The 26,888-nt window shown below is 41.0% G+C and overlaps 1 protein-coding gene across 3 annotated transcripts in view; it reads right to left on the minus strand.

Moving 5' to 3' along the window:
- PDE4B (phosphodiesterase 4B) overlaps positions 1-26,888 on the minus strand; it is a 261,207-nt gene that overhangs the window by 175,754 nt on the left and 58,565 nt on the right. Inside the window, exon 1 of one of the 3 annotated variants that reach the window (XM_082227592.1) lies at positions 15,143-15,763. The exons of the other annotated variants lie outside the window; for them this stretch is intronic. Within the exon in view, the coding sequence (XP_082083718.1) occupies positions 15,143-15,378 (236 nt within the window). The 5' untranslated portion in view covers positions 15,379-15,763. Of the gene's footprint in view, positions 1-15,142; positions 15,764-26,888 lie in introns of those variants that run through there. 3 annotated transcript variants of the gene reach the window in all.

Here is a 26,888-nt window from a genome sequence, read left to right on the forward strand (position 1 = left end):
TGCTCACCTTTAATCCAAAGCTCCTCCATTCTTCACAGGGATCCCAAAAGCAAGTTTCCAACTATGGCAAGCTTGTACCTGAGTTAGTTAATTCCAGCCTACTAGTATCAAGGGGGAAAGCTACCTGACCAAAAAAAATTAAAATGAACAATATTGTTTTCTCCACCTCACTCAGGCCAGCACAAGCCGGCACTGGATGGTCACTTCTGCGAACCCTACCAGTTAACTCTATCAGTTAACATATACAGTAAAAGTCAGATAACATTGAAAGCAATAGATTTATTTTAAAACTTGGACTTTTTATTTCATTCTTGGTGCAATAAATCCCTTGCCATATTAGAAGCATATTTTTTCCTTACAGATGGTTTATGAGATACAATGGTACCTCTGGATGCAAACGGGATCCATTCTGGAGCCCTGTTCGCATCCTGCAGCGAACGCAACCCGCGTCTGTGCGTGCGTGTGTCGTGATTCGCCGCTTCCACGCATGCATGTGACATCATTTTGAGCGTCTGCGCATGTGCAAGCGGCAAAACCCAAAAATGTACAACCCGAAGCAACTTCAACCCGAGGTATGACTATAGTTCATATATAATTATTTAAAGTAGTATTATTCATCTCTTTTCATTCCATTCCATTCCATGCTCACACCCCCCCTGTGTGTTTTACCATTCCTAAGCATAGAATGGGGTTCATATATACAAGTTAAGGCACAGCCCATGTGTGAGTTTCCTGTGAATGATGCTGCTTGCTTAGCAAAGGCTAGCATGTAGAATTACCTGCAGTGCTGGTTTCTTGAAGCAGAAGGCTCACACAAACATCATAACAATGACCTTGGGCTACAAGTAAGAAACCTGTCAAGTTGAAGGGGGAACTATGGCTGCCTGGAAAGACAGGGAGAAATATTTTATTCAACTTTTGATACCTTCTTTCTTGCGCAGTCTCACAAATGGCTACTGTGAAATAATAATAAAAATAGAATAGGGAATCCAAAGCCAGCTACTTGGGTATTGTGTTTAGAGATACTATTTCTCTGTATTTGTTAAGACACATAGTGGGAAAGAGTCAAAATTCAGCCAAGAAAACTTGCATTAGTATAACCTCAGAAGAGGTAAAGTCAATGATGTCCAGGAGATTATCTCTCTCTGTATATACAAGTGATTCTGAGAATAGCAGCACAGAGCCCAAACATGGCAAATCCATCCGCCCAGCTCAATTCTAGCAGTTTAGCAAAGGGTTACCTGAAATAATGGTGTTTTTTTAAAAAAAAAAACAAGCTTGCAAGAAATACAAAAAGGTTATTTAGAGATTTTCAAGGAGGGAGGGAGGGAATCATGTGCCAACAATAAAGAAAAACAAGATGAAAAATCTTGGGAGGTATGGGAAACTTATACATGCATAGAATCGTAGAGCTGCAGAGTTGGAAGGGACCACGAGGGTCATCTAGTGCAATGTGGGGCCCCCATCTACGACCCTGAGATTAAGAGCCTCATGCTCTACCGACTGTGCTTATATTGTAAAAAGACAAAAACCAGCTTTAAATCATGCAAAACTGAGGTTTCAGGCAAAGTCAACATGCCATAAAAATGTATATAATGTGCAGTTGAAAACAAGATTAGCAATTTGCAATATTTTAACAGAAAAATGCAGTTTACGTTATATGTTAGTGCTCCTTGTAAGCAGTTGGATGCATGGATTGGGACCTGAGAACCATGGCATGCTGAGGCAGATCCCAAAGACACCTAGGCAGAATTTTGGAAGTGAGACTACCTGAACCTATCACAGAAGAGTAAATCCAAAGGAAGCAAGTCGATCCCAGGACCAGATCAAAATCCAAAGAGGAGAGGGGAGCAGGAAAAAACACAACAACTCTTGGACTAAGAAACCCAAGACCTTGAAAACAGAACCACCAAGAACACAATCTAGTTGTTATTAGCGTTGGATGGGGGGGGGGGGAGAAATTTATTTCTAAAAAGGGAAGGGGGTGAGAGACGCATTTAAAGCTGACTATCAAAATCGAAAATCGGTCCCAGCTCCTGCCAACCTAGCAGTTCAAAAGCATGTCAAAGTGCAAGTAGATAAATAGGTACTGCTCCGACGGGAAGGTAAACGGCGTTTCCGTGCGCTGCTCTGGTTCGCCAGAAGCAGCTTAGTCATGCTGGCCACATGACCCGGAAGCTGTCTGCGGACAAACGCCGGCTCCCTCGGCCCATAGAGCGAGATGAGCACCGCAACCCCAGAGTCGGTCACAACTGGACCTAATGGTCAGGGGTACCTTTAGGTTTACCTTATCAAATTCACACTTTTCAAAACAATATGTGAACCAAGATGCAACCATCTTTCAAAATTCACACATATCAAAATTTTGCAACATAGTTCTCCAACCAAACAATGTTTACAAAAGTGCATATATCAATAGGAAGTATGCAAAAAGAAAATAGAGGGTAGTAGTGCAAATAACATACAAAGATGCATTCTACCAGGGAAAGTTTTTCTTGCAGAAACGTACACATTAGTCAAAGCTGCATATTAAAATGTGTTTCCTCGCCAGGACTTTTGAAAATAAATAAATATACTGCAAATTGCTGCAAAATATGTGTAACTGAATCTAAGATCGGAACAATCAAAAAGGGAGAGAACGGAAATGGACAGATTCTTCCGTCTGTCACTGTTACCTAGGCAAAGATCTAGGCCTGATCTCAGAAACACTGATAGCTGGGTCATGGCAGAGATAACCAATCAGCCATAGTGTGACAGGCTGGGCTGGGGGATAGAACCAGGGAAGTCAATACTGTCCCCTTTTCCTTCACCCTCCAGCCTGCTGCCCCTTGATCTTTTGGATTACCACTTCCACTGGCAGAGGCCGATGGGAGTTGTAGTCAAAAACACCAAGTTGGAGGAGGGCACCGGGTTGGGAAACGCTGCTCTGTGCCACATCACAACCCTCCCTCATGCAGCATACATCAAATGTATTTTATCACGCTCAGTTACTAAACGGCTGTGGTTTTATTCTCAGTTACTCTCTTTCAACTTAGTCACTCCTATTCTCATTTATTATCTTCTTGCATGATTAAGTGTGGTGACTGACCTTTAGGGAATTTTGATGGGTCTCTTTTGTATGCCAGCATAGCTGTGGAATGGTTTTAATTATGGTACAATCATGATGCAACTGTGTAAGGAGCAAGCACTTCATTCAATATTTTATAATGTTCTGTGCTAATAAAAATGTGTAGTAAGAGTAGATTTGCAATTCATTAGTCTTTTCAGCTTAAACAAACGACAGAGGAAATACTGCAGTGAAAATATACTTCTTACCAAAAACAACATAAAAGGTTTTTTTAAAAAAAGATTAAGTGGGTTCTTCATGTTTTAAACAAAATAAATAAAAATAGACTTAGCTGAACTGCAATGTGCAATTCTCCAGTGATACATCTTGGGAGCATTTTGCTAAACGTAGTGTTCCTAGTCCTAACAAATTCAGAGATTCATAATAAGACACAATTCAGAATCTTTTAAGAGATCTCAGGTTTGTATCTTTTTTAAAAAAACAAACACCGGCCTTATCTCATTGCATAAATTTCCCCACAGTGTGTAGGAACAGCATATCAAAACAGTGTTTGATCTTCCTCTGAATCAGGTTTATGCACAGTTCTTATGGGAATATATTCCTGAACACAAAGTCTGTGTGTGAACTGCACAGCATCAGCTCCTGAAAAATGTCTACAGATAAGTCTAGTACTTCCTGCTGGGTTCATATGATCATAGCTCCGCTTTAGCATAAATGCCACAGTTTTACAAACCGAAGAGACTCAAGACAATGCAATGCTGGCACCTAAGAATAATAGTCTCCAAAGAAGTTCTGTTAGAGCGAGGATTCCCATTTGTGAAACAGAACTTCCTCTCCCTCTCCTCTCCCTGTACAGACCCTCAAAGTGTCCCTATTTTCCAGGAAAGTCCGTGATTTAGAGAAGCTGTCCCGGTTTCTCATTTGATCCCGGAATGTCCATTTTTTCCTTCAAATGTCCCTATTTTCATTGGAGAAATGTTGGAGGGTGTGGTAGGATGTCCTAATTTTCATTGGAGAAATGTTGAAGGGTATGGAGTTATCCGATCCCTGAGCCGTCTGAAGGTAATCCTGTATAGGGAAGGTTTTTTTAAAAATGCTTAATGTTTTATTATGTTTTTATATATGTTGGAAGCTTCCCAGAGTGGCTGGGGCAACCCAATAAGATGTGTGGGGTATAAATAATAAAATCATCATTATGGAATAGGACATCCCTAGTTTCATCGGATAAATGTTGGAGGATATGCCTGTGTATCCTCCTAAAGTCTACTCCAGAAGGTTAGAGGACCTCCTGAACAGGCGTTTTTTTAAACTGCCAAGCGTATAAAGCTGAACACACATAAGTTAAATGTGTGTAACTTATGAGTTACCTGTATACAGGTTTTTTCTGTTTCCAGAAAGCTTCCAGAGGATTTCAGATTGAATGCCTATGTGAAGGAACAGCATTACTGAAATCCTGAACATACGGTATCTAAGCTTATTATCTCTGCAAAATAAAAAATAATATATGCAGTGTATTATTTGCTGCCAGAAATGCCATTTTAACTTTGCATCAATATCAGCAAAGTCCATGAAGATTACTAAAGCTAGATTTTAATTTGTTCATAAGGATTAACTACCACCACTTGTTTATGGATCACAATTACAAGGAAATCAGTTTACATCACAGAAGTCTTAGAGTTAACACACACAACAATCTGCATTCATTCTCCAGAAACAGAGTTTATAAATTAATTACTACTATGGGGTTATACTTGCAATATTGGTTTCTGTCATGTAGCAATTGTAAGATTGGATTTTGAAAATATATCAAGAAAAATTCTCAACTTTAGAGCCACCTACAGCAATTAAATATGTATTCTGCACTAATGAGAATCAGAGCTCAGACGCTGTAGTGAAAAGCTGAATGCAAGGCATGGTTTGATAGAGACGCTTTGACTATTATCCAGCAAAATATCCCTAGGTGCTGTCTAGTACTCAGCATGTAAGTCTGACCCATTTATCCACATGCCTAAATAAGGATCTGACACTTACCTTGTACTGATTTTTAAGAGGTCGCAATTTGCTCATTTTATCTGCACTCTGTGAAGCTTCAGTACTACCAACAAATTACCAATGGGAGGGTTTTGAACCTAAGCACAATGACATACCTTCCACAGAATTTATTAGCTTACTGAACTACTTACTGAACAAATATATTCTATTCTTTAAGCACACAACCTGTATAACAGTTTTGAGAACAAGGGCATGTAAAGGAAAAGCCTATGACCCTGAACAGTCTTCCTCTCATAATTTTCCAAAATCAGAAATTATACATCATCTAAAACAGAGGTGGGGAACCTCAGGCCTGGAGACAAATATAACCTCTCTGTCCCACAGGACTCACCCACAACCTTCCCTGGCCTTGCTTCACAACCTCCTTTGTGGTGTTTTTTTGTTTGTTTTTTGTTTGTTTCTTTTTGCCTGGGTGGAATGTGCCTCTTAAACTCTTAATAATGGCTCTTGCTTGTCTGGAAGTGTTTGTGTAGAAGCTACTTTACAGTACAAAGGTCAAATTTACATTCATTTCTCTGCCCACTTTTGCCTCTGATCCCACCCATCACTGGCCCCCAAAAGGCTGCCCAAAAAGGAATATGGCCCTTAGGCTTAAAAATGTTCCCTATCCATCTTCTAAGGCAATGCAAAGTTCATTTCAAGGAGTTAAGATTAATGGGTGGCAGTATGTAAGGGTTATTAGGAACACATTTTCAAATATTATGTTTGTTTTAAATGTGTTTAAAAATTGGATGCTATGATTTGTGGTTTTGTGCATGCATTGGGATTTAATTGTTTCCCTTTCCAATGGCATTTTCATGGCCTCATAGATTCCTGTCTGACGAGTCCCTCAACATTAGTGAGCAGCTTTTCGGGACATCAGGGAGACGGCAGTAGAAAGCAGGAAGTGAAATGCATTCAGGCAGCCATGATAGACTGCATACAGTCTTTTGGTTCCTAGCATAGATCTTTGTCAGGATGCTGTCAGCAGCTCCCGCCTGGTTGCCCAGGAAAGTATAAAGACAAGGAAAAGTTTCTTACCGTCCTTTTTTATTCCAATAAAACCCAGCCTCTTGGATAATGGTGTTGCATCAACGCCTCCAGGGAACTGGGTGAGTCCATTCTTGCCAACTCATCCAGCAGGCTTTCACTCAGCCCTGCACAGTAAATAGCCATCAAGGCTTCCTGATTCCATGCTAGCTCCTGTGACAGCCAGCTGAACTCTGTACTACTCCATTATTGAGTAATGAAAACATTGGGGCCTAATTTGAACAGTAGATTGCTTGGTATCTCATCACTGGTTTCCATACTGTGGCTGCGCACCAAATAATATCAGGAGAGCTATAGCCTGGCCAGGATGCAGGCCTGTTATAGCTGATGGGGTTGATAAGGCATGTGAGCTTCACCTGTCCTGAGCTTTCTCCAGCTGACGAATCACACACACCCTCCCCAAGCTAACGAGCCCCATCTGGGCTATGGGTGCTTGCCTGCCTTCCCTCAGAACTGACAGTTGTAAGTTTTGGAATCCTGAGATCAGGGGTGGTACGTCCTATTTTATCACTTTATTGTCTTGCTTTGAAATCAGTATGGTTTTCTGATTCATCTGTCTGTTCGCTGTCAATTGTGCACAGTTGATATAAAGCTGAGTACAAGTAGGGTATGCAATAAAATATTGCAGTGTGGATCACTCCTGTTAAGGGTTCCAGGAAGGAATGCCCCTTTTCAGGCTACTCCATTCATTGACCATTTCCATATTTTTCTCCCACTCGAATAAACAGTTAGCATCTTGGGCCCACCAAACAAGATAAAGTTGTTTGGAGTTCAATGTATTTTTATTGGTTTGGTTTTTTTTAAATCTATTTCTTGGGACTCCAAGACTGCTGCTCCAAGACTCCCTCGTGTGTATGCTTAAATGGTTCCATTTTGGTTGGATAAAGATCCACAGTCTGAAAATGAATCTCATAGCAGTAATCCTGTTCAGGCATTTTCCATACATAGAACATAGACAGAACATTTCTACTGCAAAAGGAAGCAGTGGGACTGTGCCAGTTGATTTTCTTCTGACTTCTTGCAGGGCACACACAAGTGGCTGAAGGCAGGATTGGCAGTATGGTTCTTCGGCCTTCTTCTCTGTGCCTGAACAATGCCTGAACAGGGCTAGTGTCAAGGAGGCTTGAGACTTGTCTCAATGGTCTATAAATGCACATTTTGTAGACAGTACTGGTACAAGCATTAAATTTCAATTTTATTTTTTTTATAAATAGCGAGTAATTTGGAGACGAATTAAATGGATTTTGTATCAGCAGCACTTTAGCAGCATTTATTTTGAAATTTAGGAAATGAATATTATAACAGCACTCTAAGGATACTTGAATGAAAAGGCGTTGAAGACCTCTTCAAGACAAGCGCTATCACGTTCTATTTATTCCTGAACATCCTTCACCTACTTTTCAAACTGATTTCTTTTTACTGAAGCCCTAAGCTTACCTTTAATTGCATCCACAATTATGCTGTGATACAACAGCTTTCAGTAGACAAATTATATAAATATGCAGCTATGCAAAATTCAGCCACAATAGGAAAATTGAAAGCATCCATGTTTATGAGCACCCATGTTTGGAGGCATGAGCCTCTGAATGTCAAACACAGAATACAAACAATACAAACAGGTCCATTGCCTCCACCCCCTGTTTGGATACTTCCCTGCCCCTTCTGCCTTTCAGCTGTTGGAAACAGGGTGCTGGAATTATTTGTTTATTTTAGGCATTTATTTGTTTTTATTTAAGGCATTTATAGACAACCCTTCGCTAATATTTCTCCCAGGACACTTCATAGTGCAGAACAGCAGCAAACAGCAAGGCATACAAAACAAAATAATTAAAATGTACAACAACAATTAAATGTCCATTAAAGCAGCAGAGTGAAAACTTCATTTCCGGTGTTTAAAACACAGCATACTTCCAATACTTAAAATACAAAACCATTAAAATGCCCGAGAGAACAAAAACGTCTTAACCTGACAGATACCTAAAGGGTAGCAGAGCAAGCGCAGGTGAGGCTGTTTGGGAATGGACTTCCACAACTGGGGCACAACTGGGGCACCTTCAGACCTTGCTTTGACAACATGAGATTGCTCCTAAGTTCTTAAATCAAAGCTAGCTTCGATTTTTGTGCTTCACTTTTTGTGCAATACTTTTAAGCAGGAAGGCATAACATTCAGGAAAATGCTCATATTTTCAGTGTTCAGCTCGAGTCATGCTCAGTGACAGCAGAAGAATAGTGGAGAAAACTCTTTAGACGTTTTAACTGGAATAACTGTCATAGGCAGGCAAACAAATCGTATAGCACAGCTTCCAAAACCAACAGGATACTACTATCCTTGTTCATGTCCCTTTGCAAAGAAACTATCCTTATAGGCTTCATGTCAACAGGATCTGGTATCTGAGCAGGAGATCCAACTTAATTCTGCCTTAGGCTGCAATCCTAAGCACATCTATACTAAGCAATAAGTCCCACTGAGTTAGAGAGCTGACCCAGTAAACATATCTTTAAGTCTCAAGAGAGATCAGGCATGAAAAAGAATAATTAGAATGAAGGTACAAGTGGATTTGATTGGGAGTCATATGCTGAATGAAAAACTAATGAAAAACGTAAGACTAACCATATTTCATTAAACCTACTAATTTCTTAAATACTTTGAGCATAAGCAACTAATGAGAGCATATAGGCTGTTTGTAATTTGACTTAGACTATTGCTCTTCAGAACTAAGCAGCATGAAGTTTTGAATGAAGACTGTACTTTACTGTGGTGGGTAGGGAATAAAGATAAAACAACCCGTTTGGAAGTATCTTTTCTCAGCAGCTTTGCATAGATGATCATTTTTCAGAGAAGTGGAATGGTCATTGCCCACTCCAAACACATTCATGGTCCCTGGTCAAACCAGGTCCACAAATGATTTAAGCGCTACTAGTGAAATGTTCAAACTAGCTTCTAGCAGTGGTTTCCAAAGGGTGTGATGTGCCACACTGGTGTGACAGGAGAGGATGGCATGTGTGGTGGGAATATTCAAGGACAATCAAAGAAACATTTAAACATCTCAGTGGTGTGGTGTGGTGTGGTGTGGTGTAGTATCAATTTATTATTATTATTGTTATTATTTGCAGAATTTGGATAGATAAATTTTCAAGATGAGAGCAAGAGCTTCATGTGATACTGAGGACAGTCCTAGTTGCGATCCAGAAAATGCTGTTAGAACAGAATGCTGGAGAACACTCATTCAATTTGAGACCAGCAACAGGCCCAAGCAACTCTGTCAACTCTTACAAATATGAAAGTTCAGAAAACTTTTTTTCTGTAGATGAGAGGAGATGAGAGTTTGTTTGTCTCAAATTAGACCTAATATATATGAGATTACCTGGCAAAAGCAAGCTCATGCCGCTCATTGAGATTGTATATATATTTAAGGTATATATATGGAAGAGTCATTTATTACTGGTACTATATTTTGGGAATGATTCCTGCTCTTATGTAGCTGCATCGTTTCACACTTTCTGGATGACCCACGATCGTATTATAAAGTACTTGTGTTTTGTGTTATAAATCAAGCACTGCCAAGAGTTGCTTCTTTTTGTTTTCCAATGAATTTCTTATCAATAAAAAAAAATAGGTGTGGGGTGAGCAAATGTTTATTCTGAAAGTGTTGTCCAGAGAAAAAAGCTGGAGAAACACTGTTCTAGCAGCACTAGTAGTTTGTTTTTTGGATTTTTTTGACCCACACAAAATGACTACTTTGTCTTGCCATAAAACTCACGACAGCAAGCAATAAACTAAAGCAAAGCAATTATTGTTGTAGCACACCTGGATATAAATTTGAGCAGCAGAAGGAACACAGCCTAACTTAAAGGATTTTGATGCTTTGTGGAATAAGTGTACAGATCTACAAAGATATTCATCCTCCTCGCACCGTATTATCACAGCTGCCCAAACAATGATATATTGTTATATTTCAATGGGTATATATATATATATATATATTTCAATGGGCACATATATGATTGGCACATCAACCATACCCCATAACTGCTAGCGTCCTGGCATATATTCCTCCAGGTTTCAGAAAAAGAAAAAGGGGGTTCAAATAATAAATACATTGCCATGAGTCCACTGCATATCAATATAAGTAATTATTTACATTGTTAATAAAAAATGGCACATGGGGGAACCTTGGAGGGGGGAAATCTTACACAACCAGCAACATGACGGTTATTCTGTTAAAGGCAACCAACATTCCAATGAATGACAAGCGACTGTAGGCAGATCATTTCATCTGATGTTCTTCTGTCTGTTGCGGTGTTACATGACAAAGCCTGAGATGACTCAGTATTATCTATTGCTTTTTAGTTGGATGTACTATTGGCAGGATGGGCTGTTTCTGAGAGTGCAAGTGGAACCTGGCTCACAATAGTTCACACCTTCACTTGGCTTCCCTTTAGTTAGTGTGGAGATCCTAGTTCTGTGCAAAGAAAAACTTCTCAGGAAAGTGGGCACCACAGTTCAAGAAGGACACTGACAAACTGGAACGTGTCCAGAGGAGGGCAACCAAAATGGTCAAAGGCCTGGAAACGATGCCTTATGAGGAACGGCTAAGGGAGCTGGGCATGTTTAGCCTGGAGAAGAGGAGGTTAAGGGGTGATATGATAGCCATGTTCAAATATATTAAAGGATGTCATATAGAGGAGGGAGAAAGGTTGTTTTCTGCTGCTCCAGAGAAGCGGACACGGAGCAATGGATCCAAACTACAAGAAAGAAGATTCCACCTAAACATTAGGAAGAACTTCCTGACAGTAAGAGCTGTTTGACAGTGGAATTTGCTGCCAAGGAGTGTGGTGGAGTCTCCTTCTTTGGAGGTCTTTAAGCAGAGGCTTGACAACCATATGTCAGGAGTGCTCTGATGGTGTTTCCTGCTTGGCAGGGGGTTGGACTCGATGGCCCTTGTGGTCTCTTCCAACTCTATGATTCTATGATTCTAAGTGGTTTTGTTTTGCAATACGTTCAAGCATTATGGGCTGGGCAAATCTGCAGTTTGAGCCAGGGAATGACGAACTTTGGCAACATCAGTATGTGTCGCTTAGTGGATCACTTTCTCCCAAATGAACCTGCTGTATTTTAAGGGTCTCTTCAAGGGAGATACTTTAAGCTCACAATGGCTATCATCAAGGAGAGGCTCTTCTTGACTGTGACATCTGTTGGATGTCTTCCCCAGGGAAGCTCATCCCATGTATTTTAAAACCTTATTTTGCCAGAGCTTTAAAAACCTCGGGGACTTGAATCTGGTTTTATTTTACTTTACTGCTATAATTTTTAATGTTTTGTTTCCACTGTTTCTGCCACTATTGTTGTGATTGCTTGAATTTATTGTTTTAATACTTCATATTAAAACTTTTCTGCTCTTATACAGTACTTTGTTAGCTGTCCTCGGATCATTAGAGCTGAAAGACATCGTAAAAATAAAACACTGAAAGCCATGTTAGAGGCTGATGCAGCCATGAGGCTGAAATTTAATGTAAAAATCTGGATTCTTGTGATTCTACAAGCTTCACAAAACAACTTCCAAACCATTTGTTCGAGTGGGTGAGTAGGTAGAATTCTCTTATTTGCAAATACAAGTAGTACTACAGATTGTTTGGCAGATTAATAAATGTCATCATTTGTGTACATACAAATTCAGCGTTCACTAGGCTTGCAACGAATGCTAATACTATCAAAATACAGCAACCGTGCTAATTAACCATCAAGCAAGACACTCAGACCCATCCAAAATGAAAGACAAAAACACAGCATTTGTCCATTTTAAAAGGTATTATGTTATGTTCCGAATGTCTGCCTCTGAAAGCAGGGACAAGGATAATGTAATTTGCAAGTACACGATTTACATATGTTTACATTCTCCTCTCACAATATAAACACATGTAAAACAAAAAAGACATTTAAGTGTTTAAAGTTACTGCCATCTCTTTATAAAGCAGCTGCAAACCTGCATAAGCACACTCCTGAGTAATTATCAGGAGGTTAATGGAAATGTTTCTGTGAAAGCTATTGCAGTGCTACAGCTTATGCAACATTAAAATATGCCATCAACTATAACCAAAATCCTTTAAGTAGCCAAAAGAAGCAGCAGGAAACAGTTGGGCAGTCCAGAATAAGAAATAAGTTTATTAACAAATTTATTTATCCAGTAGGTTAGGACCTCATTTTAAGAACAAGAAAAGTAACTCATTAAATATTAGGTTCAACACAGTTTCCTACTCTGGCCCATGTGTAAAACGCAGTGCACATAAGCCTCACTGCACACAACCAGTACCTGCACCAAGTCTCTTGAACTATACCATGACTGTCCCAGTCATAGAACTCTATACCAGATATGGAGCTTCCATAGAAGGCTTGCCACACCCGGAAAGCGTCCAGATGTTTGGCCCTCTGTTAGCCTGCATACATAAGCTGCTCTGCTTGGACCCCACAAAGGATATGGACAGAAAAAGGGTTGTGCATGGGGATCACAGCAACAGCAGAAAGGCAAGTATTTCACCTTTACTGAGGTTCTTCTGCTTAGGAAGCTGCACTACAGAAACTGGAGAGGAACCTGAAATGGCTTCATAGGTCTTGCAACAACACAGCAGTTGAAGGCCCAAGGGTGCCAGTGCCCAACAATCTAATCATGACAACCTCCCATATTGAATGAAGATTGGTTCATAGGTAGGGAACGAGTATAAGTAATGCAAAAGACCAATGGAAAATGCAACCCACTTTGCATTTGTTCGTACAAAGCCAGCAGGACAGGGGCTTTACAAACATCCTTCAGACGAGAGAGGTCCACAACTGCTATAGGGCTGCATAGAGTTCTGTAGGGCTGCTTAGTGCAGAACAGCTCACACTCCCTGAAGGAAGGCCATTTCGATTCCACGAGATGAAATCCTCAGAAGAGTCATGTCAGAGAGTAACTGCTGCATGGGCTCATATGGAAGGAGACATCCGATGAGGTAATCAGGACTTTAGAGCTTCAAAGTTAAGAACTAGCACTATGAATTATGCGCTGTGAGAGTCTTGGTCTATACTGGATAAACAGCTGGGTCAGCACATTTTGCTCTAGCTAAAGTTTCTGAACTGTCTTCAAGGGCAGCTTCACATGAAGTGCGTTACCACCGTCTCACCTAGAAACCACCAAAACTTTAATGACAGCAGCCTGGTCTCTATTTTCCAGCACCAGGCATAGCCAGTGAATCAGCTGGAACCAATCAAAAGTGCTCTTGGCACAGCTGTCACCTGGGATTCCAACAATACTGGTCAAGCAGCGTTGTTTCCCATTGGCATTACAACGCAACTGTGCCTTCTTTGCGGCCAACATATATCAGATGTAATAAAAATAAGGAACACTACCAGGTGCTCTGCTATTTCTGCCAGATACAGAGAGATGAAGAGTGTACCATCTTTATTTTTATCACTCTGTCGCTGTTTAACAATCTGAAGAGAAAACAAGTGGAAATCTTTTCCCAGAATCTATCTACAGTGCTATTAAATACCCAGCTGCCCATATATCTGCTGACGTATTTGACTGACCTCTTTCTCATCATCCTTCCAATAACCCATTTGTACTGTCTCTAAGCCGGATAGTGTCTTCAGACCAAGTGAAACAAACCATACTCCAATTGCAGCACTGGCAAACAGATAGCTAAGATATTAGGACAGTGAACTATACAGAACTGACTCGTGCAGTTAATTTCGAACCATGAGAAAATTGAATTCTATGACATTTCTTTTTGGTATGGTAAGCCCCAAAGAAGGATACATTCCAAGATAATTTGATTTATAATAACATGCTGCCTGAAATGTACTCCCATTGCTTTTCCCTATAGTCTATACAGTCTATTATGAATATATTGGCTTCAATCTGTGGTCATGTGGCATCAGGCTTCCTTCTCCCAATGTACTTGCATTGGTCAATATTCAAAACAGCTGCTATAGCTGTTCATTTGCTATAAACAAATGCCAAAAAGAGAAGGAAAGCTCCTTTTTAGAAAGTTATTGTTTTAATGCATCAGTAAGCATTTTCCTAACACAAATATAAACTAAAATATTTTAAATGATTTCTCCCCCTGCACTGTAAGTAGATGAATTATCAAAAGGAAAAGGTGTGTTTCATATATGTATACATACTTACATAGCACATACAATTTTTGTCACCACCTAGCCCTCATCCCGCCTTAGTTTATAAATTAGGTATCAACAAATATGTTTATAAACATGAGAAAGGTTTATATTTTTTTATTTAAAAACAACAACACACAATCAAGTTACAACATACTTGGGAATGTTAATCAAACATATACCTAAAAATGCGGGAACTAGGTGCATATACATGAAACATATCCAGAGTTCATGTCAGGAAGAGAAAAGCCACAGCACAGATTAATCAAATCTAATCAGGTTCCTAATCCTTTATTATTTTCTATACCATGATCAACAGAACAATTTCCTACTTATTGTCTGTGATAGGAAATTCCAGATCAGAGCGTCAGCTACATCACCACACAAAGGGCTGAAAAACCAAAAACTGTCAGTTTAAGAAACCTGGCTGCCAGCTAGACCTTTCTTGAAGATGCTTTGTGAGAGGGAGATTTTTGCCCTACAGTCAAATGACAGTCATGTCAAAATTCTAGCACATCACAGTCTTTTACATTGGAGCGTAAGGTTCCAAAAACAATCCATCGCAGGATAAGATTCCCAACACTGGGGCAGACTGCTTGGAAAAGATATATTTTGAAAGTCACATTTAGCAAAGCTTAACTAGAATCCTTATGAGCAACATATTCTTCGCTTTGAAAAACATGACGTGAAGGACAGTTGCAGAAATAATGTAAATATACATGATTTAACTATTGAAGCAGGTACTGTAAACAGATAACAGGCTTCCTTTAAAAAAAAAAAAGTGTAGAAAGCAAAGCCACAAACACCCTTTTAAATACATATTAATATCAAGGTAGCCTTACCACGTATGTGCCACTGTAAAACGTCGCCGTTGACGGATGCTTTTATTCACCAGCAACTTTCTGAAAAAGCATGGAGAGTTCCTTGGAGAGCTGCGGGGGGAGATTTTTGGAGAGGTGGGTCTGTTCCCCGGCACTCTGGGAAGCTCGAGTTCCAAATGCATTTGTTCTTTGAAAGTCTTTATGTAAATCTCCGTCTCTGGAGCAGCAAGTTCCTTAGAAGAATCTTTTGCTGTCATAGCTTGGATGTTGTGTTAGCTTTCACCATTCAGAAAACACAACAATAGCACAGCCCAGAGACATTGCTGCAGATTCAAATGCTGATAAATCGAGAACCTCCGTGCCAGTCATTCAGCCAGCTGAGGTCTGAATGAAAAGGCTGCCTAAAGCAACAGCAGCATAATCGAAGAACAGATAAGTCAATCCCTTCAGAAAAGAGCTTGATCAGTCCTGGCTTTCCCTCTGAAAATGCGCCAGAGTGCTTTCTGTGTCAGTAGCCTCCTTGTGGATGTGGTTTGTCTGCAAGCTACATGGTGTGACACTCGCTGAATTCATTCAGCTGCATATACCAGCTCATGAAAAATGCATAAGGACTCCCCATCAGTCCTTTCCCACATTACGTTCGGTTTAAAATACCTGATCAACACAAACTTTGTTTCCCTCCCCCCATTTCTGAAAAATGACACAGTTTATTTTCCTGTTTGTTACAGGATGGCTGTTTGAAATCCAGCATGTTTTATTTTAAAGGGTTTTCATTCAGAATTATTTGCTCACAGCCCACACGGCAGTTGCTCCACCTACAACATGCTTATTGGTTCAACTTATTTTGACAAGTGGATGCAAGTTTGCCCTTCCTTATTCTATACAGAAAGGGTGCCACAGCACTTTATCAGTCGGACTGCTTCAGAAGATATCTTCTGCTCACACCAAGAGCCTCCAGCTCATGATCTCTAAACAAAGGCAAGGCTAGAATTGACCATATTATTAGCAGAATGTAAAAATAAAGATCTCCATCCAAAGGCTCTACAGTCAATAGACAGCAAATTAAAACATTTTTTAAACCGCAATAGGGTGGGGGGAAGCAAAAGCAACTAAATAGGTAGCATTTTGCTCAATAAAATAATAATAATAATAATAATAATAATAATAATAATAATAATAATTTATTATTTATACCCCGCCCATCTGGCTGGGTTTCCCCAGCCACTCTGGGCGGCTTCCAAAAGAATATTAAAATACTGTGATACATCAAACATTAAAAGCTTCCCTAAACAGGGCTGCCTTCAAATGTCTTCTAAAAGTCTGGTAGTTGTTGTTCTCTTTGACATTTGGTGGGAGGGCGTTCCACAGGGAGGGCGCCACTACCGAGAAGGCCCTCTGCCTGGTTCCCTGTAACTTGGCTTCTCGCAGTGAGGGAACCGGCAGAAGGCCCTCGGTGCTGGACCTCAGTGTCCGGGTAGAACGATGGAGGTGGAGACGCTCCTTCAGGTATACTGGACCGAGGCCGTTTAGGGCTTTAAAGGTCAGCACCAACACTTTGAATTGTGCTCGGAAACGTACTGGGAGCCAATGTAGGTCTTTCAAGACCGGTGTTATATGGTCTCGGTGGCCGCTCCCAGTCACCAGTCTGGCTGCTGCATTCTGGATTAGTTGTAGTTTCCGGGTCACCTTCAAAGGTAGCCCCACGTAGAGCGCATTGCAGTAGTCCAAGCGGGAGATAACCAGAGCATGCATCACTCTGGCGAGGCAGTCCGCGGGCAGATAGGGTCTCAGCCTACGTACCAGATGGAGCTGGTACACAGCTGCCCTGGACACGGATTTAACCTGTGCCTCCATGGACAGCTGTGAGTCCAAAATGACTCCCAGGCTGCGCACCTGGTCCTTCAGGGGCACGGTTACCCCATTCAGGACCAGGGAATCCTCCACACCTACCCGCCTCCTGTCCCCCAGAAACAGTACTTCTGTCTTGTCAGGATTCAGTCTCAATCTGTTTGCCGCCATCCATCCTCCAACCGCCTCCAGACACTCACACAGGACCTTCACTGCCTTTACTGGTTCTGATTTGAAAGAGAGGTAGAGCTGGGTATCATCCGCATACTGATGAACACCCAGTCCAAACCCCCTGATGATCTCTCCCAGCGGCTGCATGTAGATGTTGAAAAGCATGGGGGAGAGGACAGAACCCTGAGGCACCCCACAAGTGAGAGCCCAGGGGTCTGAACACTCATCCCCCCCCCACCACTTTCTGAACACGGCCCAGGAGGAAGGAGCGGAACCACTGTATGACAGTACCCCCAGCTCCCAGCCCCTCAAGACGGTCCAGAAGGATGTTATGGTTGATGGTATCAAACACCGCTGAGAGATCCAGCTACAAGTTCTCCACTCCTCTGTTTCCAAATACCTCCCACAAGGATAACCCAAGACAAAGATGAGTAGCACCATCTTTTTCTGTATCTGTATCTAATTCCATTCCCCTCCCCAAACATTACACTGTGCAAAAAAAAAAAAAGGGAATGACATACTTTGTAACGAGAGATCTATACTCCTCAGCCTATATTATAATAATGCTACATAGGTAACCACAAAAATTGTAAAATAAACATCAAAAATCAAAATTTGAGTTCAATGAAGAAAATAAAAAACATGTATCTTTTCACCAGCAGAAGGTTTCTCACAGGGGGTATCTTTTGCATTATCAATGCATTTTTTACACCAATGGAAAATGAGTAGCTTTTTAGCTTGTTGAAAATGCAATATGTGGATCAATAGACAAACATTTACATTATTCTCTTCCTTCTGCCTCCACTGATAGCCAATGAAGGACAAATGCGCTAAATTTGAATAAAGCTGGGGGGGTGTAGTTATTTAATGTATTGTGAAATATTACACTTAGAGAGAGTAATACTAACGTTTTACGCCAAATACACATATGACAGAAGAATAGCATTTTCAAACCAAGACAAAATCCTGTACTATAAAATTCTTAGGTAAAGGTAAAGGGACCCCTCACCATTAGGTCCAGTCGCGGATGACTCTGGGGTTGCGGTGCTCAACTCGTGTTATTGGCCAAGGGAGCCGGTGTTCAGCTTCCAGGTCATGTGGCCAGCATGACTAAGGCGCTTCTGGCGAACCAGAGCAGCGCACGGAAATGCCATTTACTTTCCCACCGGAGCGGTACCTACTTGCACTTTGACGTGCTTTCGAACTGCTAGGTTGGCAGGAGCTGGGACCGAGCAATGGGAGCTCACCCCATCACAGGGATTTGAACCACCAACCTTCTGATTGGCAAGCCCTAGGCTCTGTGGTTTAAACCACATTCTTAAGGCATGGCCTACATTCATGACTGCTCTACATTCAGTCTAGACACAATGGAGCAGTGTCCCAAATTCCCCACTGCTGCCTCCAATGGGGGATTTTGCAAAGATGCCACCACTAATCACTACTAGTGGTATTTGAAATCAGATAAAGTGACGAGGAGACCTTCTTTGGCCACTACAATGAAGCCATCCATGAGTCACAGGAGATGCTCATCGCTCTCCATCCAGCCCTTACTTAAACATTTTTTAAAAAAACATCATTCCCCAAGGCTGCAGATTGATCATGCAGTGAGTCCTAGGATAGGAAGGGAGCGCCTTTCTTGGACTCATCTCCAGGCAGCTCACCTTAAAGGGCTGAGCAGGATGCTGCCCCTCACTCTCATTCACCCACCCTAGCCAACCTGCATTCCACACACACTGACTTTCTCCCATATATCTGAGCCAGACCAAGCAGGAAGCAGTGCTTCCTCTTTCATTTCTGATTTGCAAATAAGGGGTTAAACATGTGGCAGGGGAAGGGAGGAAATACTTATCTCAACCAACCTCCCCTTACATTTCACCTCTTCTTCCCAAACCACATAAGAACAACATTGCAAAAAAGAAAAGAAAAAAAATGCTTTGGGAGAATTTGGAAGATCTGCAGTAAGCACCATGTCACAGGGTCTCAGAAGTCAGGGGAGGAAGTAGAAGAACACAATTGTGAAGCTCAGAGGGTGTAAGAGAATCAGCTGAAGAAAACCATGCCCTCTCCAATGTTACTCACCACTGCTGGCAAAATAGGAAGAAGGGTAAAGGTAAAGGGACCCCTGACCATTAGGTCCAGTCGTGGCCGACTCTGGGGTTGCGGCACTCATCTCGCTCTATAGGCCGAGGGAGCCGGCGTTTGTCCGCAGACAGCTTCCAGATTATGTGGCCAGCATGACTAAGCTGCTTCTGGCAAACCAGAGCAGCGCACGGAAATGCCGTTTACCTTCCCGCCGGAGCGGTACCTATTTATCTACTTGCACTTTGACGTGCTTTCGAACTGCTAGGTTGGCAGGAGCAGGGACTGAACAATGGGAGCTCACCCCATCACGGGATTCGAACCGCTAACCTTCTGATCAGCAAGTCCTGGGCTGTGGTTTAACCCACAGCGCCACCCACGTCCCTCTTAGGAAGAAGGGTAGCCCTTTTCAAAAGCTTTGGTTGGGAGGGCCAGCAGTTCACCAGTCCTACCTTAAAGTGCAGGGTAGGGAGGAGAGAGGGATTAATTGTGTTTAGAGTGCTGAGGCTATAATACACACAATACTTTCATTCCCACATATGAGCTACATCTCAGACATAGCAGAACTAGGATACCATTCCCACCAGGCTTCTGATCTATCCATTTAACTCTTATAATCAGTGTAATCTCATTTCAGGGCTGTGTTTCAATTTAGAAGCAAACACCTAATTTTGCATATCTTTCTGGCGCTTCTCTATATAGTGGTGACTGTCACCGTTTTTAGTTCCCTCAGTCGTTCAGATCATGTTGAAAAAGCTATTATATTCCCAGCTTGTTACTTTTTCAGAAATGGGCATTAAAGCTTGTATTGAGAGAAAAAACAAACACCTATGTCATAATGTGTGAGTTGGTGGCTTATCTGTTTTGCAGATAAGGAAAGCATTGCCATGCCTTGAAAAGGAACAAATTAATTAGGTTTACAACTGTTAATGCTACTCAGCAGAAAGGCTCCATGGTAAGGCCTTAATAATGCCACCTCCTAATTTTACTGATTAAAGAATCCATAAGGAAAAGAAAACAAGTAACTAGCTCATAAGACATTTTTTTCCACAATGAAAGCAGAATAGTTTCTTCTTGCTCAGAAACTGGAATCTGTTTTTAAATAGTACTCAGATAATGGAAGCAGGAAAATGGTATCCTCTTTGGAGATGTTTCAGGAATATGATATTCTCAAATTCCTTTATAAATAGCATGAACCACATAGATAAAAATTAAAGGGTGGATTAGGACTGGCTTATTCACTTCTCCAAATGGTGCAACGCAGGTATCAGCAATTTAAAACAATCAAGGAATTATTTTACATGGAAGGCAAATTCCCATCCTACACACACCCTAACTACTTTAAAGGTGCCTCACACAAAAGCCTCAGGACCTACTTATTTACAATTTAGCAGGTCTATTGCCCAGTGGTACCTCTCTCTCGTGTCTGCAATTTTCAGGCCGACTGCCCGCAAAACACTTCAGCTGTGTAAACACAACATTTTATCCTAGAACCAATGGATAAGGAGGACTTGTTTTTTTCTCCCTAGTCTGCACACAATCTAGATCTATTGCACATTTCTCTCCCCTCCCCAACTGCTTCTTGAGAAACCGGTTTCACTCCAAAAAAACAATATCTTATTGTGAAACAGATGAAAACGGATGTAAGCAGTCTTGATGATGGCAAATGTATGCGTATCTACACCTTCCTAATTACATTGTGGGTGGCCATACACCAAGTCTGCAATGCCACCTCATTCTTCATTAACCAAGGGCACGTGAAGAAGAAAAAAGTCTGCATAACCTAATCAATGAGAGGGTTTTCAGGTATCCACTTCAATCCTTGTGGATGATAAAATAAATCTAGACTGAAAGAAGCATGTTGAGGACAAGCATGAACTATGCCAAATTAAAGAAAACTACATTTTTGTGCTGACAATTAATTAGTGTATACATAGCCTAGAATAAGTCCATTTTCATCTATCCTAAAGCTATAACAAGCTATCCTTGTGGGGGGAAACCACTGCAATTATCCTTTCGATATTTCACAGGATTCGCATCTTCAAAAGCAACCAGCAAATTTCACAATAAAATTTGATCCAATTAGATTTTCATATTTTGGTTATTATCTCCGTAGAATTATCAAAAACTATGAATTCTACTTAAGATTCTCAACATTAAAAGCTCTCTCACTATCTGCATAGTTATAAGTCAAAAGTATCATGCTATATTGGTGTGGCAGAGCACAACATTGAAGCATTTTGTATGCCTTGCTGGGGAAAGATGGGAGGTTTCATTGACTCTTTACAATACTGATGGCAGAGTAATTGGGTGCTTCTCCCAGAAGGTACATTCCATGAAAGCACATTATTTGGATAAAATTAGTTACAGGGCTCCTCTTTCTGTCACTTAGGTCATTGTACCATCTAAAAGGAATTAGCAACAATGAGTCAAACCAAAAGAAAGGAAAACTTCATATAACAGCTGCTAGGAATCTTCTTAGCACAATGTTCTCTAAAAGCCAAAAGATAATGCTAAGCCTGTCAACTAAAAAAAAGGGTGATTTCAAACAAATTATAGATAAGATAACACTAGCTCCCCCACCTCACCCAAAACCAGAAAGGAAACTTTGGAAAATTCCATTCAAATGATGTTTCTATTTCGCAAAGCAATGCCTGCTTTTAGTACAAGCTTTTAGCTTGCAATGAACGCTGAGAGAAAATATGGCTGGAATTCAACCTGCACGGATTGGGTCCAGTATCTGGGAGGTCTTCAGCAAGTCAGCTCACACCCAGTGCTGTTACACTTCTCAAAGGTCTATGGTGAAGATGAGAAAGACTGTGAGCCAGTTTGCAGAGTTATGATTATCATTACTGCCATCTTATACACTATCTGTTCTGAATAGGCGCTACTTATAATTATGTTTATAGGTGGAGAACCTACCTAGCTGTGTGGGCAGGAGGAACCCACCGACAGCATCTCTCTGCTCAGTAGATTTCTTCTGGGTATACAGTATGTGGAATAATATCTGCCTGCGGCGATAGCCAAAATTACATTTAGCTGCTGTTTACTTTCACTAGCCCAGCAGAGCCTATGCAATTAAGGTTAAATGAATCAGATTCTGTCCCTTCTAAGGCAGTATAAAAAATTGCCCTGCACTTCAATCAGTTTCTTGTTCAAACACTGGGATGACAACTAGAGTGTCTTGGGTACCATGGTAGACAATTATATATAGAAGGTTTTTTATTATTTCTGATGAAAAGGAAGATAAGCAGTTACCTGTGACAATCTAGAAAAACCTGATAATGCAAACTTGAAACAAAGAAAATGCAAAGAAATCTCTGCATCCATCAGCTACAATATTATTCCTTAAAGGATGCCATTATAAATCAGAGGGAGTATTAGTAGATGGAAATTACCAATCCAGAACTGTGCATGTATGGCTTGCTTGGCATTGAGGACATATCAAAAATATTTACCAAGTGAATGAAGAAAAACACGGTTTTCTCAGCTTGGAGCGTCATTATGTGCAATCAAGAGGAAAAGAAATATGCCGTACTTAAATTTCAGAACTGTGTGTGCTGACACTACAGAAGTGAAACAGTACTAATTCCAGGAGGAGAATAAGGAGTAAGGCAGCTACAACTGCTTCTGCAGTTATAAAGGCTTACTGCACACTCTGGAGACAACCTTCACAGAAGCATGTACATTGGCTGGCAGCCCGTTTATTTCTTTGTAATCAGCAGAGTGTGGTAAATCACCCTGCATTATTTCACAAAGCTTTGCAAGTGTCTGTGCTGTCATATATGAGTACCTCACATAAACATGATGATCGACCCTTTTCTAAAATGTGCAGGATGTCAACCATGCTCTGCTACAATGCTCTGGGGTCCAGGGAAGATAGAAATAACTAGGAGAGCCTTGTTAATTAGACAAAAAGTTGTACAACAAAATCTTTTTGGTGTACCTGAAATATTTCCTGCAGAATGTTTAATTCAGAGTAAGAAAAAGGGGTTGGTGCTGAGGACGGGGGGGGGGGGGGGGACGGGACTATGAGCAATATTATCCTGATGCAAATAGATTTTGGGTGAAAGAGGACTATTTGTAGAACAAGCGGAACCCATTTTCTTGTATTTTGTGAGAAAGAATTCTCCCACTCTCCTCATCCCACAGCTTGTTTGCAACATCTGCTACTTCACAGCTGAATGCTTCCAGAAGCCAGCCTCTGAAAAGCTCTTTTAAAAACAGGCAACATATTTTGAGGACCTTCCTCATCTTTTGCTTGACATTTCCAAGATGGTGGGCTAACCAAAACTGCAGTACATGAATAGTTATAAACTGTATGATTCAGTGAAAACAAGGTTTGATTGCTCAAAAGGGAGAAATTATCAATCCATAAGAATGCAAATTATTATTCCCCACAGCAAACATTAGCCCACCACAGAAATGGGATTTCAAGTTGATTAAAGTACCCATCCCACATAACTAATCCCACTCAAGTCTTTGAAGTGTCTCTGATGGCTGGGCAAAACTTCAGGTTTATTTTAACAACCATGAAGATGCATCAGACTGCGCAGTTAGCTGCTGGAGGAAACCAAAATGTTCAGTTTCATTTATACACAAGGTTCCACATGAGGAAAACTGGGAATCCTTAGGGGCTGAACCATGCTAACCAGAAGCATGAATAGTGTTGGCACCAACTCCCCTTAACTGCTACAATTTGCTGCTACTGAGGAAGGGAACAGCAGGGGCACAATGGCTAGCGATAATTTTTATTACTTGGTTTTACAAAAGTATGAAAATAAATAAATGAGGATGAGAAAAATGGTGGGGATTGACAATCCTTAAACAACTGAGAGCAGGGGCTTAAACAGAAAGGAAAGGCAATTTTAGCTACCGGTATATAAGGAGTGTTAAACTCCAACCACCAGGGAGATAATTGGTGATTAAAGGAAATAGTTCCAAATATACTTTCTAGAAAGTAGGGAGTTACTTCTAAGTAAAAAATGGCTTCCATCATTCCCGTTGTTGACAAGCATGGATCTGAGATTCTGTTTTGTTATTTTGCATTAGTTGTTTGGGGTTTTAATTTTAAAAAAAACAACCCATGGTTATACATACAAATAATAAATAGGTAAACAGCAAATATGAATGTAATTTATTGAGTGTAATGGTAAAAATGACAGTATTATGTGCTGTATGGAACCAAGTTATAACTGCACTTCCAAATGGTTGCAGAATAAAGGTAAAGGTAAAGGTACCCCTGCCCGTACGGGCCAGTCTTGCCAGACTCTAGGGTTGTGCGCCCATCTCACTCAAGAGGCCGGGGGCCAGCGTTGTCCGAAGACACTTCCGGGTCACGTGGCCAGCGTGACATCGCTGCTCTGGCGAACCAGAGCCGCACACGGAAACGCCGTTTACCTTCCCGCTTGTAAGCGGTCCCTATTTATCTACTTGCACCCGGGGGTGCTTTCGAACTGCTAGGTTGGCAGGCGCTGGGACCGAACGACGGGAGCGCACCCCGCCGCAGGGATTCGAACCGCCGACCTTTCGATCGGCAAGCCCTAGGCGCTGAGGCTTTTACCCACAGCGCCACCTGCGTCCCTTGCAGAATAGTAATACCTCAACTGTGCTAAAGGGTCCATGTCACTCACACAGACCTTGTTTCTTGGCCCCAGCCATTTCTGAAAACTGGAGAACGTTCGTCTGAAATTCCACCATCCCCCATAACTTCTCCCATTCTGACCTGAATGGAAGTTGATCATGTACTGCAATTTCCATTGGTTGAAACAGGGAAGGGTAGAAGAAGTTTGCAGTGAATTACACTCACCGTGTTCAATTTAATATGGTTTTGACATAAAAATTATTCATGTGTGGATTCCTGTTTGTGGAAGGATCTGAAGTAAATCAGTGCACCCATAATGGTATCCTTTTCTTTCCTCAGTGCTCCCCTTTGCAACCTTAGAATGGAGGAGGGGAGTCTGCAACTCTTGCAGGAAACCTTGAGCAAAGGACTCTGGATCCTTCCTCCTCTGGCCTAGTTCCTGCGGTCAGTCTTCCTACATGGTTTCATATTCCTTGCTCAGTTATCTCAGATAGCTAGCTTTACTTCTATGGTTGTGTATACCAGCCATTGTCATAACCAGCCACATCTCATCAAGTGACATATAAATTCTGGGTAGCTACCCAAAGGGATCCACTGTAGTTCTTGCCCATCACTTGCACCTAGAGGGGTTCCTTAGAGATATCAAGAAGTCTACGCTTCTCCCTGGCTTCCTCTCATTTTACTTCCTAAAAAAAGCAGAAGATGGAGAAGACAATGGGCTTAAATATCTGGCATGCTGACATGGTGTGCCACAAAGTACACATGCACACCACTCCCCAACAAGCAACCTCAGGCCATGGAACAGAAACTAATACTAAATGCTATTATTGCACCAAGAATATTCTTCTGTATGGCAAAAACATATGCATGTGGTGGTGGTGTGTGTGTGTATGTAAATTACTATTTGAAGTATAAAGCAGGCAGGAGCTAATGTAATTGTAGTTGGTGTTCTCTCAATGAGAACTTCCTCAGCAAGTTTGAATCTAGTTGGTTTAGAATATTTATCAAAGAATATTTAACCGTCTGCTCTATTATTCATAATGGGTAATCACAGTTGGCAGGATGTGATGTGGGCTGCTTTGGGGATTCTCTTCTGAAGTGCACAGATGTATTTTTTACTAATGAATTCAAAATCCAAGCAAGCTTTCCACAGAGAAAAATATATACATGCAGACACACTTCAATAATTAGAGATTCTGAGGCAGCACCGGGGAGCAAGCAGAAAGCCGTTTGCATACATTGATGTGTCAATTTTGACTGCTGTTTCCATCCCTTAACTTGACCATTCCAAGCAACTCTCCTGTGATTGTCATCCAATAATGAGAAACAAATGAAACAGCAACTTTGACAGATACATATCCATTATGTATCTAAAGTGCAATAGTTCCTGCCACTAAACAGCTCTCAAGTGTTAGTGGCTTCTGATCACTATGGCCACATGTGTGTTTCAACTAACATCCTAGAAGAAGCTGAACCACAAATACCCAATACAGTCTATTGTAACGTAGTTGAGTTTGTTGGGATAAATGTTCAGCCGTGGGCTTTTAGAAATGTTAATTGGATTTTTACCGACATCTCAGGTAAGGCAGACAGATGAGGAAAGGGCACCTACTGCAATATATATATATATATATATATATATATGCAGGTTTTGGTGTCTTCGGGTGTCTTCCCGTGTAAGAGTGTAACACCCGAAGACACCAAAACCTGCATTCCTGTACCCGTGAAAATCTACGAAAGCAAATATATATATATATATATATATATGTATATGTATGACCAAATACTTCTGGTATAGCAGCTTAAGTTATGCAGAACTCTTCTTCATGTAGAACAGAGTGTTGTCTAGCATTATCTTCAGCTGTACAATTCCAGATTATAGGAAGAGCAGATGAAGTACAGAACCGCTATGTACCTCCAGGCATGTATTACATAAAAGGCATAGAAGCACCCTACAGATTCATTTGGGGGAATGGGCTAAAAAGTAGAAAGAAAGGCTAATGTTTGTTTCAAATACGACTGCTAGAAAATCTGTCTGACTCATTATTTTTCAAAAGTATTCTATTCCTAATGTACTGGAAAGAG

This window comes from Podarcis vaucheri, assembly GCF_965113315.1.
Source record: "Podarcis vaucheri genome assembly, chromosome: 6".
Taxonomy (NCBI): Eukaryota; Metazoa; Chordata; class Lepidosauria; order Squamata; family Lacertidae; genus Podarcis; species Podarcis vaucheri.